A 15033-nucleotide genomic window follows, 5' to 3' on the forward strand; every position below is an offset into this window, starting at 1 on the left:
AACCCCACAACGCAACATGTCATGTCAGTTATATTCACATCAAGACATGAATAATATACCTTCACCTCTGATGGGGACAGCTCGGCTGACTCAAAGAGCTTGCAGAATAAGAACGAATGTATGGGACATTACCCAAAAATGTTGGGAAAAGGCTGCCTCATCACCTTGTAAGAAAGGCAGACATATGTTGACAGAGACATGTCATTCTCAAGAAAATGGGGATGAGAAAAGAACATGCATATGCCCGGATGGTCAAAGACTTCAACATTCCCAAATGCAACTGGGAGTAGGAGAGTCAAATAGAACAAGTAAATGGGTCCCAGAGCCGACCCTTGTTCTCGTGAAGCATCGAAACAACAAACACCTTTCTCAACAGAAACCCTACTCAACATCCACAGAGCTAACAAACCAATCAAGGAGCCCAAAGGATGCGCACCTCACCAACGAACACTCCCCGCAACAGACATCACCCGCAACATCTGCAGAACCGCTCAACATTCGCAGAGCAAAGAAACCAACTACAGAGCCCAAATGATGCACTGAAGAGATTGACTGAATTTCTTTGTAATTGGGTGGGTGATGTCATGTCTTCTAAGAAAGGACGTTGTATTATAAGTAGGTCAGCAGAGCTAACAAACCAGTCAGGGAGCAGAAAGGATGCTCACCTCATTAACGAACTCTCCCCGTAACAGACATTACCCTCAACATCCGCAGAACCACTCTCAACATTTGCGGAGCAAAGAAACCAACTACAGTGTCCAAAAGATGCACTGAAGAGATTGACTGAATTTCTTTGTAAGTGGGGGCGGGGGGGGGGGGGAGATGTCATGTCCTCCAGGAAAGGACATTGTTATATAAGTAGGTCAGCGGTCCAGCTGATCCAGACAGAAGTGAGATGCCAGGAACTTCCTGGGTGGAGACAGGAAGTACTAGTTTTCCCTCTCACTACATTAAGGGAAACAGAGAGTATAGGACGTGTGGAGAGTAGCTCCACATCAGTAGGCCATGTATAAAAGCTGAGAAATTAATATAGATGAGTTAATAGCCTGATGCCAGGTGCTGTCTTTTATGCGGAGTGTTATGCTTGCCAGTGCTGTGAAGAGAAACCAATCCAGAACAGGACATCAGGCTCTTAAGATTTAGGTTTTTTACTATTCTGGTAATTCACAAGTTGCTGTATCACACTATGGAATTTTTTAATAGTCTCCAGTATCCCTTGTATACTGTAAAAGAAACCAGATGAGGAACTGAATCTCATTAAGTTCTTTCTTTTGCTGCAGTTATGTTATTGTGATGGGCTATTTGTCACTGATATACCACGTCGATATTTTGCAGACTCAAAAGCCTCTCTTTTTTGTCAATATGTTCTTCTCTCTTTCATCTTCTATCTAAAATCCTGTTCCTGAAGTATGTAGCAGAGAAATAAGTTACCCACCTTCAGTAACACTCTTTCGCAAGGATAATCGATCCGACCGCAGAGCCCCACCTTGTGAATGCCCGGGTGGCAGACTGGATCCGAAGATTGTTTTTTTAGTAATTCCCTAGTATGCCACTAGGTGGCATTGAGCAGCTTCACATCAGGTCCGTCCCACCCTAGAAGTGATATTGGGCCCCTATATAATCAAAACCTCTGCATGGGACATCAGTTTCTTTCTGATATCTGTCTGAGCTGTGGGACGCGGAGCCCTAGAAATCAGATTGTGTCAGTGTGCTGATCTCTAGTTTACATTTTTTAGTATCAGTCAAATTAGTCCATCCCACAAAACTTGGAGGGAGGGTCGAGGAGGAATCTGGGGATAGATAGATGTCACAGTTTTGCAGATGTCCAAGATTCATGGTAGCAGCTTTGGTCAAAATAACCCAGAGGCCTTCCTGAAGCTGTTTCTTAGCCAGACCATAGAAGATCTTTATACAAAGAACAGTCTATCTGGAGATAGTCTATTTCTGCACTGAGCTTCCCTTTATTGCCCCTGAGAAACCCACAAAGAGCTGATCATCCACCCAGTGATATTTGGTTTAACAAACATAGAAACTCAGAGCTCTCTTCGGTCTGGACCATGGAGTCTTGCTCTCCTTCCTTGGATAGATGAGGAAGAGCGAAGAATATCAGCAGGGATAGAATGCTCAATGTGGAAAGGCATTACAGCCTTTGGGGGAATGCTTCCCTGGTCTCGCACTAACTTGTCCCGAAAGATGGTAATGTATGGTTGCTGGACAGAAAGTGCTGGCAACTCACTCATGCGACGCCCTGACATGAGTGCAATGAGAAGCACTGTTTTAAATGTGAGCAGGTTCTGAGGACAGTTGTGCCTCTGCCGAATGAGGTTCAAATCAAGTGTGAGAACCAGATTGAGGTTCAGCTGGTGCATCAAAAAGGGTATTGGCAGGAACATATGGATCAGCCAACCGAGTCCTCATGTCTGAGTGGTTTCAAGTTGTTGCTGCGTGTTCAAGACGGGGCACGATTCACAGCTCTAGAGAGGAGTCTGAAGGCAGTGCCTGTCTTTCACAGTGCCTGGTAGTGGGTCACAAAGGAGTTAGACTCATCCAATTCTTGGCCTCTGCTGAGAGCACAGAGCAATAAAGTATATTTGTCAATCGGAATTACCATTTTAGGTGAAAGTGCGTACAATTGGTACACAAATACTGATGTCAAAATATTTGCACCAAAGGAAAAGAAATGCAGTGTCTCTGTGTATGTGTGTGTAAGAGAGGGGATGGGGGAGAGGAGGGAACAAAAGAAACAATGCAGAAGGAGAAAATGAAAAGAAAAGGCAGAAGGTGAAGAGTGAGGGATGCAAATGAAGACTTCAGAGGATGATGTGAGGAGAAAAGAGTGTAAGCAGCTAGCACAGTGGAAAGAGATGCGAAGGGAAGAATACTCATTTATATGATATTGAGTACAAATCTGTGCTAATAAGCACTGGCAAAGTCAAATGGTCTGTCATATTTTATGTGTTTTTTTCTATGATATTTTTGGGCTCACTAACACCAGAGGCATTCAAATACTGATTGGGTGCACACCTGGAAAGCTTACGTTTCAGGCCACGTCCATAGTCCATAGTACATTACATTAACTCCTCTCTTATAAAAGATTTCAAATTACCTTTATTTGGTCACAACCCGTGTAGAGACCCCATCCATCTTTTTCATCACATGTAAAGCAGTAGCTCAATTGTAATGACGTGTTTAAAAAAAGTACTACTTTGGCCTCTATTTTGCTGCACACTCATCAGCTATCAAACTACCTGTCAGTAGGCCCAAGAGATAGGTCAGTGAGATGAGCGTTCATCACTTGATCTGACTGGTTATTGGCAGGTTATTCTTTTACCCTAGCTAATTCCAACAAATAACCGTGGTACCCTGACCAATAAATGTTTTGCGAAAGGATGCGAAGGGTGAATGGGGGCCCCTTTTTTTTTTAGGGTGCCCAGGCCTATTTTTTATCCCAATTCAACCCTGCTCTTCTTCCTCTGTGTGCTGCTGGCTTCACCCCTGTTTTGTCATCCCAAGAGCTTCTCATTAGTGCAGCTGAGATGGGTATTTTTAAGGGGGTGCATAGAAAGGAACGACTGTCTATATTGAAGGCTGTCTCGCCTTCAATGCAAACCTCTTTTGGTTTCTTTGACTATGAACGCTGGCGAGACAGCCTTCATTATAGTCCTTCCTCGCTTTCTGGCCACAGACACTAAAGACGGGCTATAAAGACGAATCCATTGCCAATCAACCTTTATTTGACACAGAAACAAAAAGACGAATGTATCAAATTCATGGAGCCCTCACTGTAAAAAGCATTTTGTTTCTCTTTTTGAGTTTATTGTTTGCATTTTTAAAGTGTTAGCACACTAAATCAAGGCCTATTGGCTGTGTCAATGATAGTTACTTAATGACTTGGAGCTGCAACAGAGGGATGAGAGGCTGGGTGTGTCCTATTGTGTGTGCGCGCGCGTGTGTGTCTGTGTGTGCGTGGGTGCGTGCGCGCACGGGCGTGTGTGTGTGTCTGTGTGTGTGCGTGTACGCACGTGCGTGTACGCATGTGCGTGTGTGTGTGTGTCAGACACTGTAGACAAGAGTTCTGAATGCCCAACATACCTGTTGCGACGGGGCGGACAAGCACGTAGTTCAGTCTTATAACAGGGCAAACAAGCTGTTTAGATTTGGATGGATCCGGAGCTGGTTTTCTGTGACACTTGAGCATGAGTTTGTCATCCTGTTTCTGCAGCAGCACTAACAGATCTTCCAGGAGCAGCACATGCACATCTAAAGATGGAGAGACAATATAGACACAAAGACAAAAGAATAGTTTGCCATCAGATCTGAGATTATAAAAGAGCAAACCTGGAAAGATAAGGACATGTACATTTACCTTGCTTGGCTATTTCCATAGCACACACAGCAATCAATCATATCTTTATTTTAAATGAATAGGTGTGCATTCAACTGCAGATGTTCACTTTGCAGAGAAAGAGTGACAGGAAAACAAATCACTCATCAATGTGAGAGGTAGGTGCAGGATGGGCAGGATGAAGAATGGGTGTTCACTTTGAGAGAGAAAAGCCAGTTTCTTCATGCAGGAAGCTGGCTCTGTATACACTATACCAAAGTAAGGTATAGTTTGCACAGAGTCCAGTGGATCCCCAAAGGTAGGCAGAGGTTGAAGTAGGGAGTACCATACTCTCAATTTGTGGTAGCGTGTGCGAGCAGTAAGGCCTTATCAGAGGGTAGTGCTAAGCATTTATTGTACAACTCAGAGAAGAGATGATTTCACACACTCAAGGACTGAACTCGGACCAAATTGGTTTGTTTAAATATATTATTTAGTTATATTTATTTTCTAGAACCAAGCCAGGCCTGGTACAGGTAAGTATAGTATACTTTGGAAGCATATGCAGTTTAAATACAGTTTGAATGCAGTGAATTAGTTATTGTAGAATTACTTTATATCTGCAGATAGTCAGGTTTACTTTGCAATTACTTTTCTTACACAGCCAGGTATCTCTAGATGCAAGGCTGGTGCACTTCCTGAGGGAAAGAAAAATGAGACAATACATTTTGCAAAGTTATTACAGATTTGCAGTACTAATCATGAGCCACATTTAGTCCTGAGAAGGCAGAACTGGGTTTACGGGTCTGTAGGTAAGTTACAGTCAAATGGGCACTCGAGTCACACTGCCAGCGGCACAGGGGCAGCGGGTTGCAGGGACCACATGTTAGCCAAGGGCTAGGCACAGTTGTGGGCTTTTAGACTGCAGCAAGCAAGCCACCAGACTGGGAACAAAAGCTTCTGGGGTCGAGGTCAGTGCTGTATGCCCAATGGCCAACACAAGAACTACACCATCAGCAGCACAGGAGTAGCTGGGTTTAGGATGCAGTCTTGGCTGAGGCTGCAGACTAAGTCGCGGTTCCCTCGGAGTCGGTCAGCTGCTGTTGAGGAGAATGGGGGCTTTGGGAGTCATCGTACGGTAACTGCAAGCATTTGGAGATGGAGTTGGTCAGACGGTCATAGTTGCTCTTTCTGGTCCACTTCGGTTATGGAGTCGGTCAAGGTGTCACCTTTGGTCGCGGTTGAGGGGACCTTCAGTTGTTGGATGCAGGTTTGATTTACGAGATTGTTGAGGTTCAGGGGTTACTAGGATCCAGGCTAGGATAGCTCGGAGGAGCTCCTTAGGGTGTTTATTCACTTGGACACGGGTCGCCGGGAGCAGAGTGGTGGAGACTCACAGAGTTGGCCGGAGTCAGAGTTGGTTACTTTTGAGCAAGTCGATGCTCATGGGAGACAAAGTCCTTTTTAGACACAAAGGCAGGGCAGATTCTCAGGGTTTTCGAGGACTGCTGGCTGCAGGACACACAGAGGTTCTGTTGGAGGATTCTGAGGTCGGGAGAGGCCGGTATGGCTGGGGTCAAGTCAGTTTGTGTGCTCCTCTTCTCCTCTCTGCACAGCTGTTCGGTCCTTCTTTTCGGCTCTGATCTGTGGAGGCAAGGTTCAGGGTTTCCCCTAAATACCAAATTTAGGGAGTTACAGGTAAGTACAGGTTAGGACTAATTGGTCCCTTTTTTGGGGTGGCTACACCTCCTATTATGCCACCTTCCAGTGGGAGGGGGAATAAGCCTCTCTCTGGTTGGCTAGGTCTTCCATCTGCAAGATGGCAGGGACTGAGAGTTGTGCTTCACCTCACCTCCCCCACCTAAGGGGTGGGGTTGGCCTAGGTGGGGACACCTCTCTTCTTAACTTTGTTTTCGCACTGATTCTCCCGCCCAAGGTTTGGGTTAGCACCAATTGGGGCAACTTGCTCGGAGCAGCAAATGGCTGGGGTAGCTCACAATGGCGGCAGGCCTTTGAAGCTTCCCCATTATGGACCCTGCCCATCCTGGGGGAGGAGGCTTGGCACCTTGTCCCAGGATGTGCTTTGTTTCAGGACCCAGAGAGCAGCAGGCTTTCGACCCAGGGGTCCAGAAACATGTCTGTTTGGTGGCAGCTGGGGAGCAGCCACTCAGCCAGGACACTAGAGTTAGGTTGTTTTTCAGGAGGCATCTCAAAGATGCTCTCTGAGTGCATTTTTCATTAAAGCCCACACTGGCATCAGAGTGGGTTTAATATGCTGAGACATTTGATACCAAATTTCCCGGTTTTCGGTAAAAACCATTATGTTGCTGTGGCATTCGTAATAACAAACTCCCAGACCATATACTCTTTATGGCAATACTGCACTTACAATGTCCAAGAATTGACTTAGCCGCTGTAGGGGTACTGGGCTCATGTACCGGTACCCTCACCACTGGTATAGTGCACTCAGCTAGAAGGGTAACTTATCTAGGCCAGGGCAGTGGGTTGTAGGCATGGCACACAGGGATGTGTGCCATGTCGACTCTTCACTTTGTTCTGCTCCAAAACACGCAGCCTGCAAGGGGAGTGTGTGTTTGTGAAGGTACAGGATCGCTAACGGTGGCACAATAAATGCTGCAGCCCTTTGAGGCCTTCCCTGGTCACAGTGCCCTTGGTACCTATGGTACCTCTTACAAGGGACTTACATGTGGCCAGAGAGGTGCCAATTGGGTTTTGCAACATTACAGGTTTAGGGAAAGAACATAGGCCCTGGGTACCTGGTTGGCAGGAGCCCGGGGCACACTTAGTCAAAATACATCAACATTTAGGCAAAAAGTGGGGGCAACCATGCAAAAAGGGGCACTTTCCTATACTTCCTAGTTATTAATATTTGAGATTGTGTGCAAAGAGACCTTTTACACACATGTTCTGGGTAAAAGAAAATAGCCAAGATACTGTATAAATGGAAGATGACTTGCAACATTTATTGTCAGGGTTAACTAAAAAAGTGACCTTGATCTTTGTACCTGAAGACATTTTGGTCTGTCTCAGTTTGTGATCTTTTCCACATTACTCTTAGCTTTGATTAGCTTGTACAGTTTCTTTCAACTGGTAGGAGGGGGTGAGGTTGTGTAGGATCTCCTTCAGATATCACATCTTACCACTTCTTCCTCAGTATTAGTGTAACATGCACAAGCCCATTTAGACTTTCCACTGACATCCACATAATTTTGTTTATGATTTGCTTCAGTTTGTCACTGTAAAATCCTAGTTCAGAACTAACAAATGAATTGAACTGCCCATATAAAATGTTTTTGGTGTCCATGAATGAAAGACAACCATCAGGAAACCTTAAGAGAAACAGTAGCTCACTTCAACATCTCAAAATCCAGTAATGGATCAAAGTTAAAAAAATGACTCCTAGATTCCTGTTTTCAACAAAGCCTTTGATAACAGTGACCACCAAATTTATTGAATGGGAGACCTGGTGTATGAGAGAAGGGAACTGTGTCCAAGAGGTGTATAGTGTTTCCTCTCTGTCAAACTTAATATGTCTGTGAATCAAAAGTTTGTGAAAGAACCAAAATTGTTGCTCATGGATAGATTTAGTGGGGAGCATTGTAGCATATGTGCCATCAATGTTTTTGTGAAGACTGCTAGTCAGTAATTGTTGTTAGCAGTTCACGGGGCTGAGGTCTGATGAATGAGCGTATAATCCATAAGCAACATAGGTGACTTGAGCACTAGCATTGCTGTGAAGAGGAGCAAGGCCCTTTTTTAGCCAGACTGGAGAGAAACTGAAGGCATATGAAGAGTCTCTCTCTACAGTCTTCATGGAAGGGAGGCATTTTGAATGTTAGCAGCCTTCATCCGAGTATTCTTTCAGAAGAAGAGAGACTCATCTTGGGGTACTTTAGTATTGAAGTATTCTTTACATTAATATTTCTATATAACCAATTTTCATTTGTGTTTGTAACACTAAGACACTCGAAAATATAAGAATGCAGTGGTTTGAAGGGCAGTCCTATCATTATGGTGATCAGACTAATGCAGGTGGTACACTAGGGGGGCTGATACATTTAAGGCCCTTCACAAAGGCTTTTAGAATAGGTATCTTGAATAGAACATCTTCCCTATTCTGCATTTATGCAACAATAGCTTCTAGGTGTAAGGTGGCAAAGAGGTCTACATCTGAGGTACCACCATCGCCAAACATACGTGAGTAGGGCTGGTGGGTGGAGTTCCCACTCATGGACTTGTGGCTGCATCCTGCTGAGCAAGTCTGCAAAGTCGCTATCCACTCCCAGAGGAACTCTGCCTGGAGACACACAAGGTGGAAATTGCCCAGTGCCAAATACTCTGAGCTAGTGCTGATAGTTGAGAAAAGTATGTTTCACCTTGTATTTGCATGGAAAATAAGGCAGTCATGTTATCAGTTCAGAAAAGCCCCACCTTGCCCTAAATGTCCGGTACAAAAGCTTTGAGGGCTAGATTTATGGAGAAAAGCTCAAGATGTTTTATATGAAGAGCATGATGAGGTAGACACAGATTATGGAATGTCATGTTGTTCAGATGTGCTTACGAACTGGCGAGAGATGAGGCTGTGGTAATGGTCAACTGTGGTACCTGGTCTGCGAAGGGCCTGCCACACAATAGATTGTTATTGTTACACTATTGCAGAGATAAATGGCTGCTGGCCCTTATCAACACTAGATCCTCCCAGTGACTCTCTGGTTATGGCCGTTGTTCCAGGAGGCATCAATATTTGCACTGTGAAAGGACAGAGTGGCTGAACAAGAGGCAGTAGCTATTGGAATGCAGCCACCCTTTGCTCGCTTCAGTGGGCTTTAACCGAGACTGCATTGAGGATTGACCAAAGAAAGTATTAGACCTGAAGTGGTTGTAGGTGGGACTTGGTAGCATAGACTGTAAAACCTACTTGGTGTAGCAGGAAGATTGCACCTTGGGTGATCACTCAGCAGTCTTGTCTGCTTGCAGTCTTGATCAACCAGTCATCAAAGAAGAGGAATAAGTGAGTCCACTCCCTTCTGAGTTGAGCAGCTACCACAGCAAGACATTTGGTGAAGACTCTTGGGGCTGTGGTGACTCCAAAGGGCACCACTTTGAACTAGTAGCTCTGACCATTTACCATGAAGCAGAGGTAGCATTGATGGGCCAGAGGGATGGGGGGGGTGAAAGTAGGTCTAGTGGGGTCATAAAGTGCCCTGGCTAAAGCAGGGGGATTACCTCCTATAGAATGATAATTTGGGAATGTTCTGAGAGGATGTGTCTGCTGAGAGGCCTAAGCTCAATGACGCCTAAGGAAGTTGTCGTTTTGGGGCATGAGAAAGTACAGGGATTAAAAACCCTTCCTCGATGTTGAGGGGCATTGACTCTATGGTCTGTTTGAGTAGAGCAAAGTGTGCTGGATTGATGGCGTATGTGTGTAAGGAGAGATGTTTGATAGGGTTGACATGAGCTCAGGGCAGTAGCAGTACTCAATGATGGATAGAACTCACTAGTCTGTGGTCCCCAAAGGGGAAGAAATCTCTAAAGTTTCCTCCCAACAGGTGTAGTGGGATTGAAGGAACCTGAAGGGTACCCATGGCCTTAGCAAGGCCAGTGTCCTTCTTCATCTTTTCCAACATCTCACCAACCTGGGGACCGAAAAGGTGCTCGCCTGTGAAGGGCAGCTTAATGAGATGTTGTTAAACTTCCTACTTTTGAAACCTGAGACATGCACCCAAGAGTGGCAATGGAGGATCACTGAGGTGTTCAGCTCACTGTCAGCTTTATCAGCCGAAGCTAATGCACACCAAATGGTAGCGCTGGATATGACCTTCACATCCTCAACAGTCTCTGCTCCCCTCTTCCAGTACTGGTCGAGGAGATGTTGGAGTAAGGCCACAACCTCTTCCCATTGGGCTCTGTCATAGTAAGTCAGGAGGCCTGCCAAATTGGCAACAGGGACACTGTCATGGTCAGGATCCCCCAGTGGGTCCACCCCGTAGTCCTCCCAAGCATCGTCCATAGGGTGAAGGTAGAGTGGCACACCAAAGTCCTCTGCTGGAGAGTCAGCAGTAGAGCTACCTGTGTCTGAATAGGACTCAAGTGACCACTAAGAAGAAGTCATAAGAAGTGAGGCTGGTCAGGTGAAGGTGCTGAAGTCAGTGGTAGAAGTGGAGGTGATGAAGGAGGTGGAGGAGGGGTAAGGGAAGTGTCCTTAGGCCTCTTAGGAGGCACCTTTTGGAGAGAAGTGTCCGGGCTAGGAGTATTCTTAAAGCAGAGTCTTCACTCATTGTATAAAGTTTTCCCAGTGGCAGAGATCTTGCCTGTGCAGGAGTGAATAATGATCCGACATTGCCTTTCAACATGCTTCCTTTGAAACTTCTCGAGGATGGGCCTCTACTCTGAAGCAGCTGTCTCTGCAATGGGACGGCACGACACGGGTCCTGGGAACGTCAATAAAATGAGTGAACATGATGGTGTAAAAAATAATCTAATAAGGGTTAAGTGCCCATATGCGTTCACTACCAGAAGAAATGTTGCAGAAACCAAATGACTCAAAAAACTTCTTTGAAGAAAAAAAAGTTGCAATAGTCCAACCCCAACACTAGAAGGCAGGTGCACGCTGAGCATGTAAGTCTACTGATACTACATTTACGCACACACACAAATAAATGTATATTTATATATTGTTACTTTTTTCACTGGAAAAAAACAAGGGTTAAAGTGATGTTATAGTCCGGTATTGTAATAGGTTAATCTACATTAAAATAAAATCAGAAATTCACAAAATAAAACAAGGTTAAAGAAATGTAATAGATGTCTGTTAAAAGTAGGTGTGGGAGGTGAACTCCACTCCGCTGGTGGAATTTGCGGAGTTTTTTCCACTCTGTGCTCTGCTTGGAGCGTGGGGTTTGGCAAAAGCTCTGAAACCACCAGCAGAGTGGAGTTTACCAGTACGCTCACCATGAGAAAGAAAAAATCAGTCACAAACTTGACTCTAATGATGCACTAGAACGCTAACCAGCAATATTGGTAGAGGAAGAAATACAATAGAATGTACTGCTGTAGGGCCAAGACTCTGCCAGACAGCCACGGGTGCCAGAGGAAGGTCACAGCATCCTAACCCCGGATCCAACAAGTTGCTTGCTCAATCAGCACTCAGTTCCCATTGAGCCAAGCCAATGCTGGAAGATAAGAGGGGCAGAACTTCCACTTTGCGAAGTTTGCTTTCTCCCTGGGTTGGCTGCAAGCCCCACCTTTTGTATTTTCCTGCACCACCAAAAAAATGCAGGATCTGCCACCTCTGCTCCGACTGCAGCTTGATGCGGACTGCTATGCTGAGTCCCTCTAGCAGCAGCCATGGCCTGGTGCTCAGCCTGCCGCAATGTGCACAGTATGACCGGTATGTCCATACCATCCCAGTGAGGGAGGGCAGCCCAGACTGTGCAACCGGCTCTCTTTTCTCCCACAGCTCCAGAGAAGCCAGTGAAGCACAAGGAAATGGTAGCACTGGCGGAGGAGAGCAGTGGCGGCAGTGGCAGCTCCGAGTATCTGTAGCATGGTATTGGTGATGCGCAGGTGAGAGAGGTACAGGCCCTGCACCTTCTCCTGGTCCCCTTGTGTACCCTGGCCACGCTTGCTTAAGTTGTGATATGGGGGACCGTTCTGTACATTTTGATGTGGTGTGGCAGACAAGGGTTGGCTGAGCAATACTCTGTCCATTCCCAGAACTCATCGGAATTTAGCTGAGTTTCTCTGCAACTTTGCAGAATTCTGCAGAGTGAAACTCTGCAAACTCCATCCAGCCCTAGTTTGCACATACTGTTTTAAAAAACAAAGCCAATGAAATTCTCCAGCAACTCATGACCTAAAGCAACTATAGGTCCAGCCATCCACAGTGTTGTTATTATTCCTGTCATTCAGGTGTTGCAGTGATGCTGTTTTGCCCCGCACTTTCTTTTCACTTTTTTTGTAGGATGTAGGACTGAGTCCCCGAATTCTAAATTGACGGTCACCCCATCTTAGTAGATGTGGTGGCAGCCAATCAGATCCTATCTAAAGATCTGTTGGGTGTGCTGATCCTGAGCAGCGTGAAATATACAATGTTTTTTAACCTTAATTTTTCAAACTAAGGAACAGATTTACACCAACTCACAAAAAGCACACCTTCTGGGACACGAATTAGGTTTCTGCCAAATTTCGGGCCATTACGTTTAGTCGTTTTGACTGCAGCTGTTTCTAATTTTCCTATGGAAAAATGAATGGAGAAAACTTATGTTGGGAGCTCCCGCCCTTTCCTCAGCCTGACTTGATGGGTCACCCTATAATTTTCCAGAAAGGAGCTGAGGTGGAAAAACATGTTTTTTGAAACGTTTTGTCAATATTCGTCAAACAGCACCCAAGCTATATTCACAACAAAAATAGCTTTTTCTTTGGAAACGGGGCCTAAGCCAGATGGTAAATTACAGTGGTCTGCTAGTTGGGAAGTGTGCATACCAACAGTTTTGTCCTTTGTTATCTTCCATTTTAGGGGTCCATCATGGATCATTCGCCTCGCGGTTAAATCGAGGTTCTATTGTAGAAAAAATTGACATTAATCAATTGTATGCACTGATATTGAAAAATAAGCTACAAAATCAGTCAAGTGCCCAAAGAAGCCAGAAAATGTTTACCTTAAACTGTGCGGCCACGGGGTCATTTTTGTTCTTTTTTAGGTCAGTGGTGTCAAGCTGCGTCTGATACATCTTAATGTGGCGTCGATTCTTGACTCTCTTGACTCTATCTTTCACGAACACCAAAATCTCATGACATCGGTCCCTACATTGGACCAGTTTGTCCTCCTCTGAGCTGCCACCTGAAGGACAAAGCAGGACATCTTGGGTGTTTTCCAGCACTTAAAAGCATTAGGTTTGGCAGAAGCACTGAAGTCAGGAAACAAACAAGTTCCATCAAGGACTTCTCAGGACCATTAGAGAAACAACCAAGAAAGAATCAGAGATTACATCCAACACACATTTACACCATGCATGCTTTGTGCACAAACGGAATTACAGGTTTTCTAGGCAGGCAGCTACAAACATACACATTAACTTCATTCTGAAAAACTTGTGAATACAGTGCAATGTGGAAATTGTATAGCTCAACTATGTTCTGTGCCTTGATAGGGGGCTGTGTGAAAATTCTCAAGCCTAGACATAACCATGTCAAAATTAACGTAATGCACACCAAGAGCAGACTACAATATTTAAATAAGAGTCAGTAAGATGTTCTTACCAAGCTACATCACTTCTCTTTACCCTTCAAACAATCTAAAATAACAGCCTAGTTATTTACACTTTCGGCCAGCCCATGACTGCTCTTTACATTTCACTAAGTTTTACTGATGTAAAAGTGTCTGCTCTCTGTAATATTTTATGACCGTCATAACTCTAGAAGCTATTTCACACTCCATTCCCCTTCAGAAAACTGAGTACAAGACTCTAACCAATGATCCACAAAGCCATCCTGTGAAAATCATGTACAATTGCCCTGGGGGTCTACAAGGTAAGCTTGAGTAGATATTGTATGTATGTAGACTGTTCTCAGCAAGAATGGATAAGACTAAGCTAGCACATGTTTCTTGGTGAGTATTCTTAAGGTGGACAAGACTTCGAAATTGCGTACATTTTGATCCTGATGGACTCCTCCTTAAGATTCTTAAAAAAACATTAAGCCACTTAAGATTTTATTTAAGGTGTGTAGGGCATACAGCTCACAGATCCAGATGGTGATCCTTGCAATCACCCTCTCACTTATCTAGAAGTTAGTTGTGACACTCCATTTTGGATACTAAAACATTAAAACTGGCGGCAAGACATCTTTAGGTTCATTTCAACTGGAATTTCAGGATTACATTACAAAAATAAGTTAAAGTGAAGCAAATATGGATTTCCACAAGCTGCACCAAGACTGGAAAGGACTTATGAACTTTGAGCATCAGCTGCTCAAGTTCATGTTACTTACCAGTATAGCTTAACACTAAGGGGCTGATTTAGAGTTTGGCTGAGAAGTTACTCTGTCACAAAGGCACTGAAGTACCCTCTCCACCAAACTGAAGGTCCGCCACCTGATATACCAACGAGTGGACCTTAAGCATGTCAACGACAGAGACTTCTTCATCTCCATTGCTGACATACTCCTCTGACTGCTCGCCCCAAGGGACAGTTAAAAACATTTAATTAGCACCCGTACAATGGGAAAAACCTCCCATAGTGTTGGGGCATTAGTTTTAGTTTTGTCAAAAGCAAAACTTTACCGTGGGATTTTCTTTTTGAAAAGAAAAACAGAAATATTAAAAAAGTTTGACAGATGGTACCATAATTTGGACGGTATTGCCAGTCAAACCTTTAATACAGGAACTGCTATGACAGTGGTTCCTGCTAATGTGTGGAACTGTGCACAGGGCTAGAGGACAACTCTAAATTTGGCAGGCAGTGAACCCTCGGTATGGCCAGAGTAAAGTGCTCCGCCATACTGATGGACTTTGCCCATCAAACTCTAAATGAGCTTTGACATTCAGCTGGGATTGGGTATCCCACTAGCAATATTGAGAAGACAATCGGGCTACTTGGGAAACAATAAAATCCTCTGAAATACATGGCTCATTTACCAAATATTAATGCCCTTTTGATTTAAAAAAATAGATTGGTTTATAGGAAGAG

The 15033-nt window shown here is 44.6% G+C and overlaps 1 protein-coding gene across 1 annotated transcript in view; it reads right to left on the reverse strand.

The window, feature by feature from the left end:
* The window catches only part of LOC146770421 (rho guanine nucleotide exchange factor 11-like), a 327379-nt gene that overhangs the window by 158924 nt on the left and 153422 nt on the right, over positions 1 to 15033 (reverse strand). Inside the window, exons 10-12 of the mRNA XM_085640471.1 lie at positions 13006 to 13187; positions 12830 to 12905; positions 4093 to 4260 (exon numbers count right to left, since the gene is read on the reverse strand). Coding sequence (XP_085496597.1) covers positions 4093 to 4260; positions 12830 to 12905; positions 13006 to 13187 — 426 coding nt within the window. The remainder of the gene's footprint in view (positions 1 to 4092; positions 4261 to 12829; positions 12906 to 13005; positions 13188 to 15033) is intronic.

This window comes from Triturus cristatus, unplaced genomic scaffold, assembly GCF_964204655.1.
Source record: "Triturus cristatus unplaced genomic scaffold, aTriCri1.1 SCAFFOLD_367, whole genome shotgun sequence".
NCBI classification, from domain to species: Eukaryota; Metazoa; Chordata; class Amphibia; order Caudata; family Salamandridae; genus Triturus; species Triturus cristatus.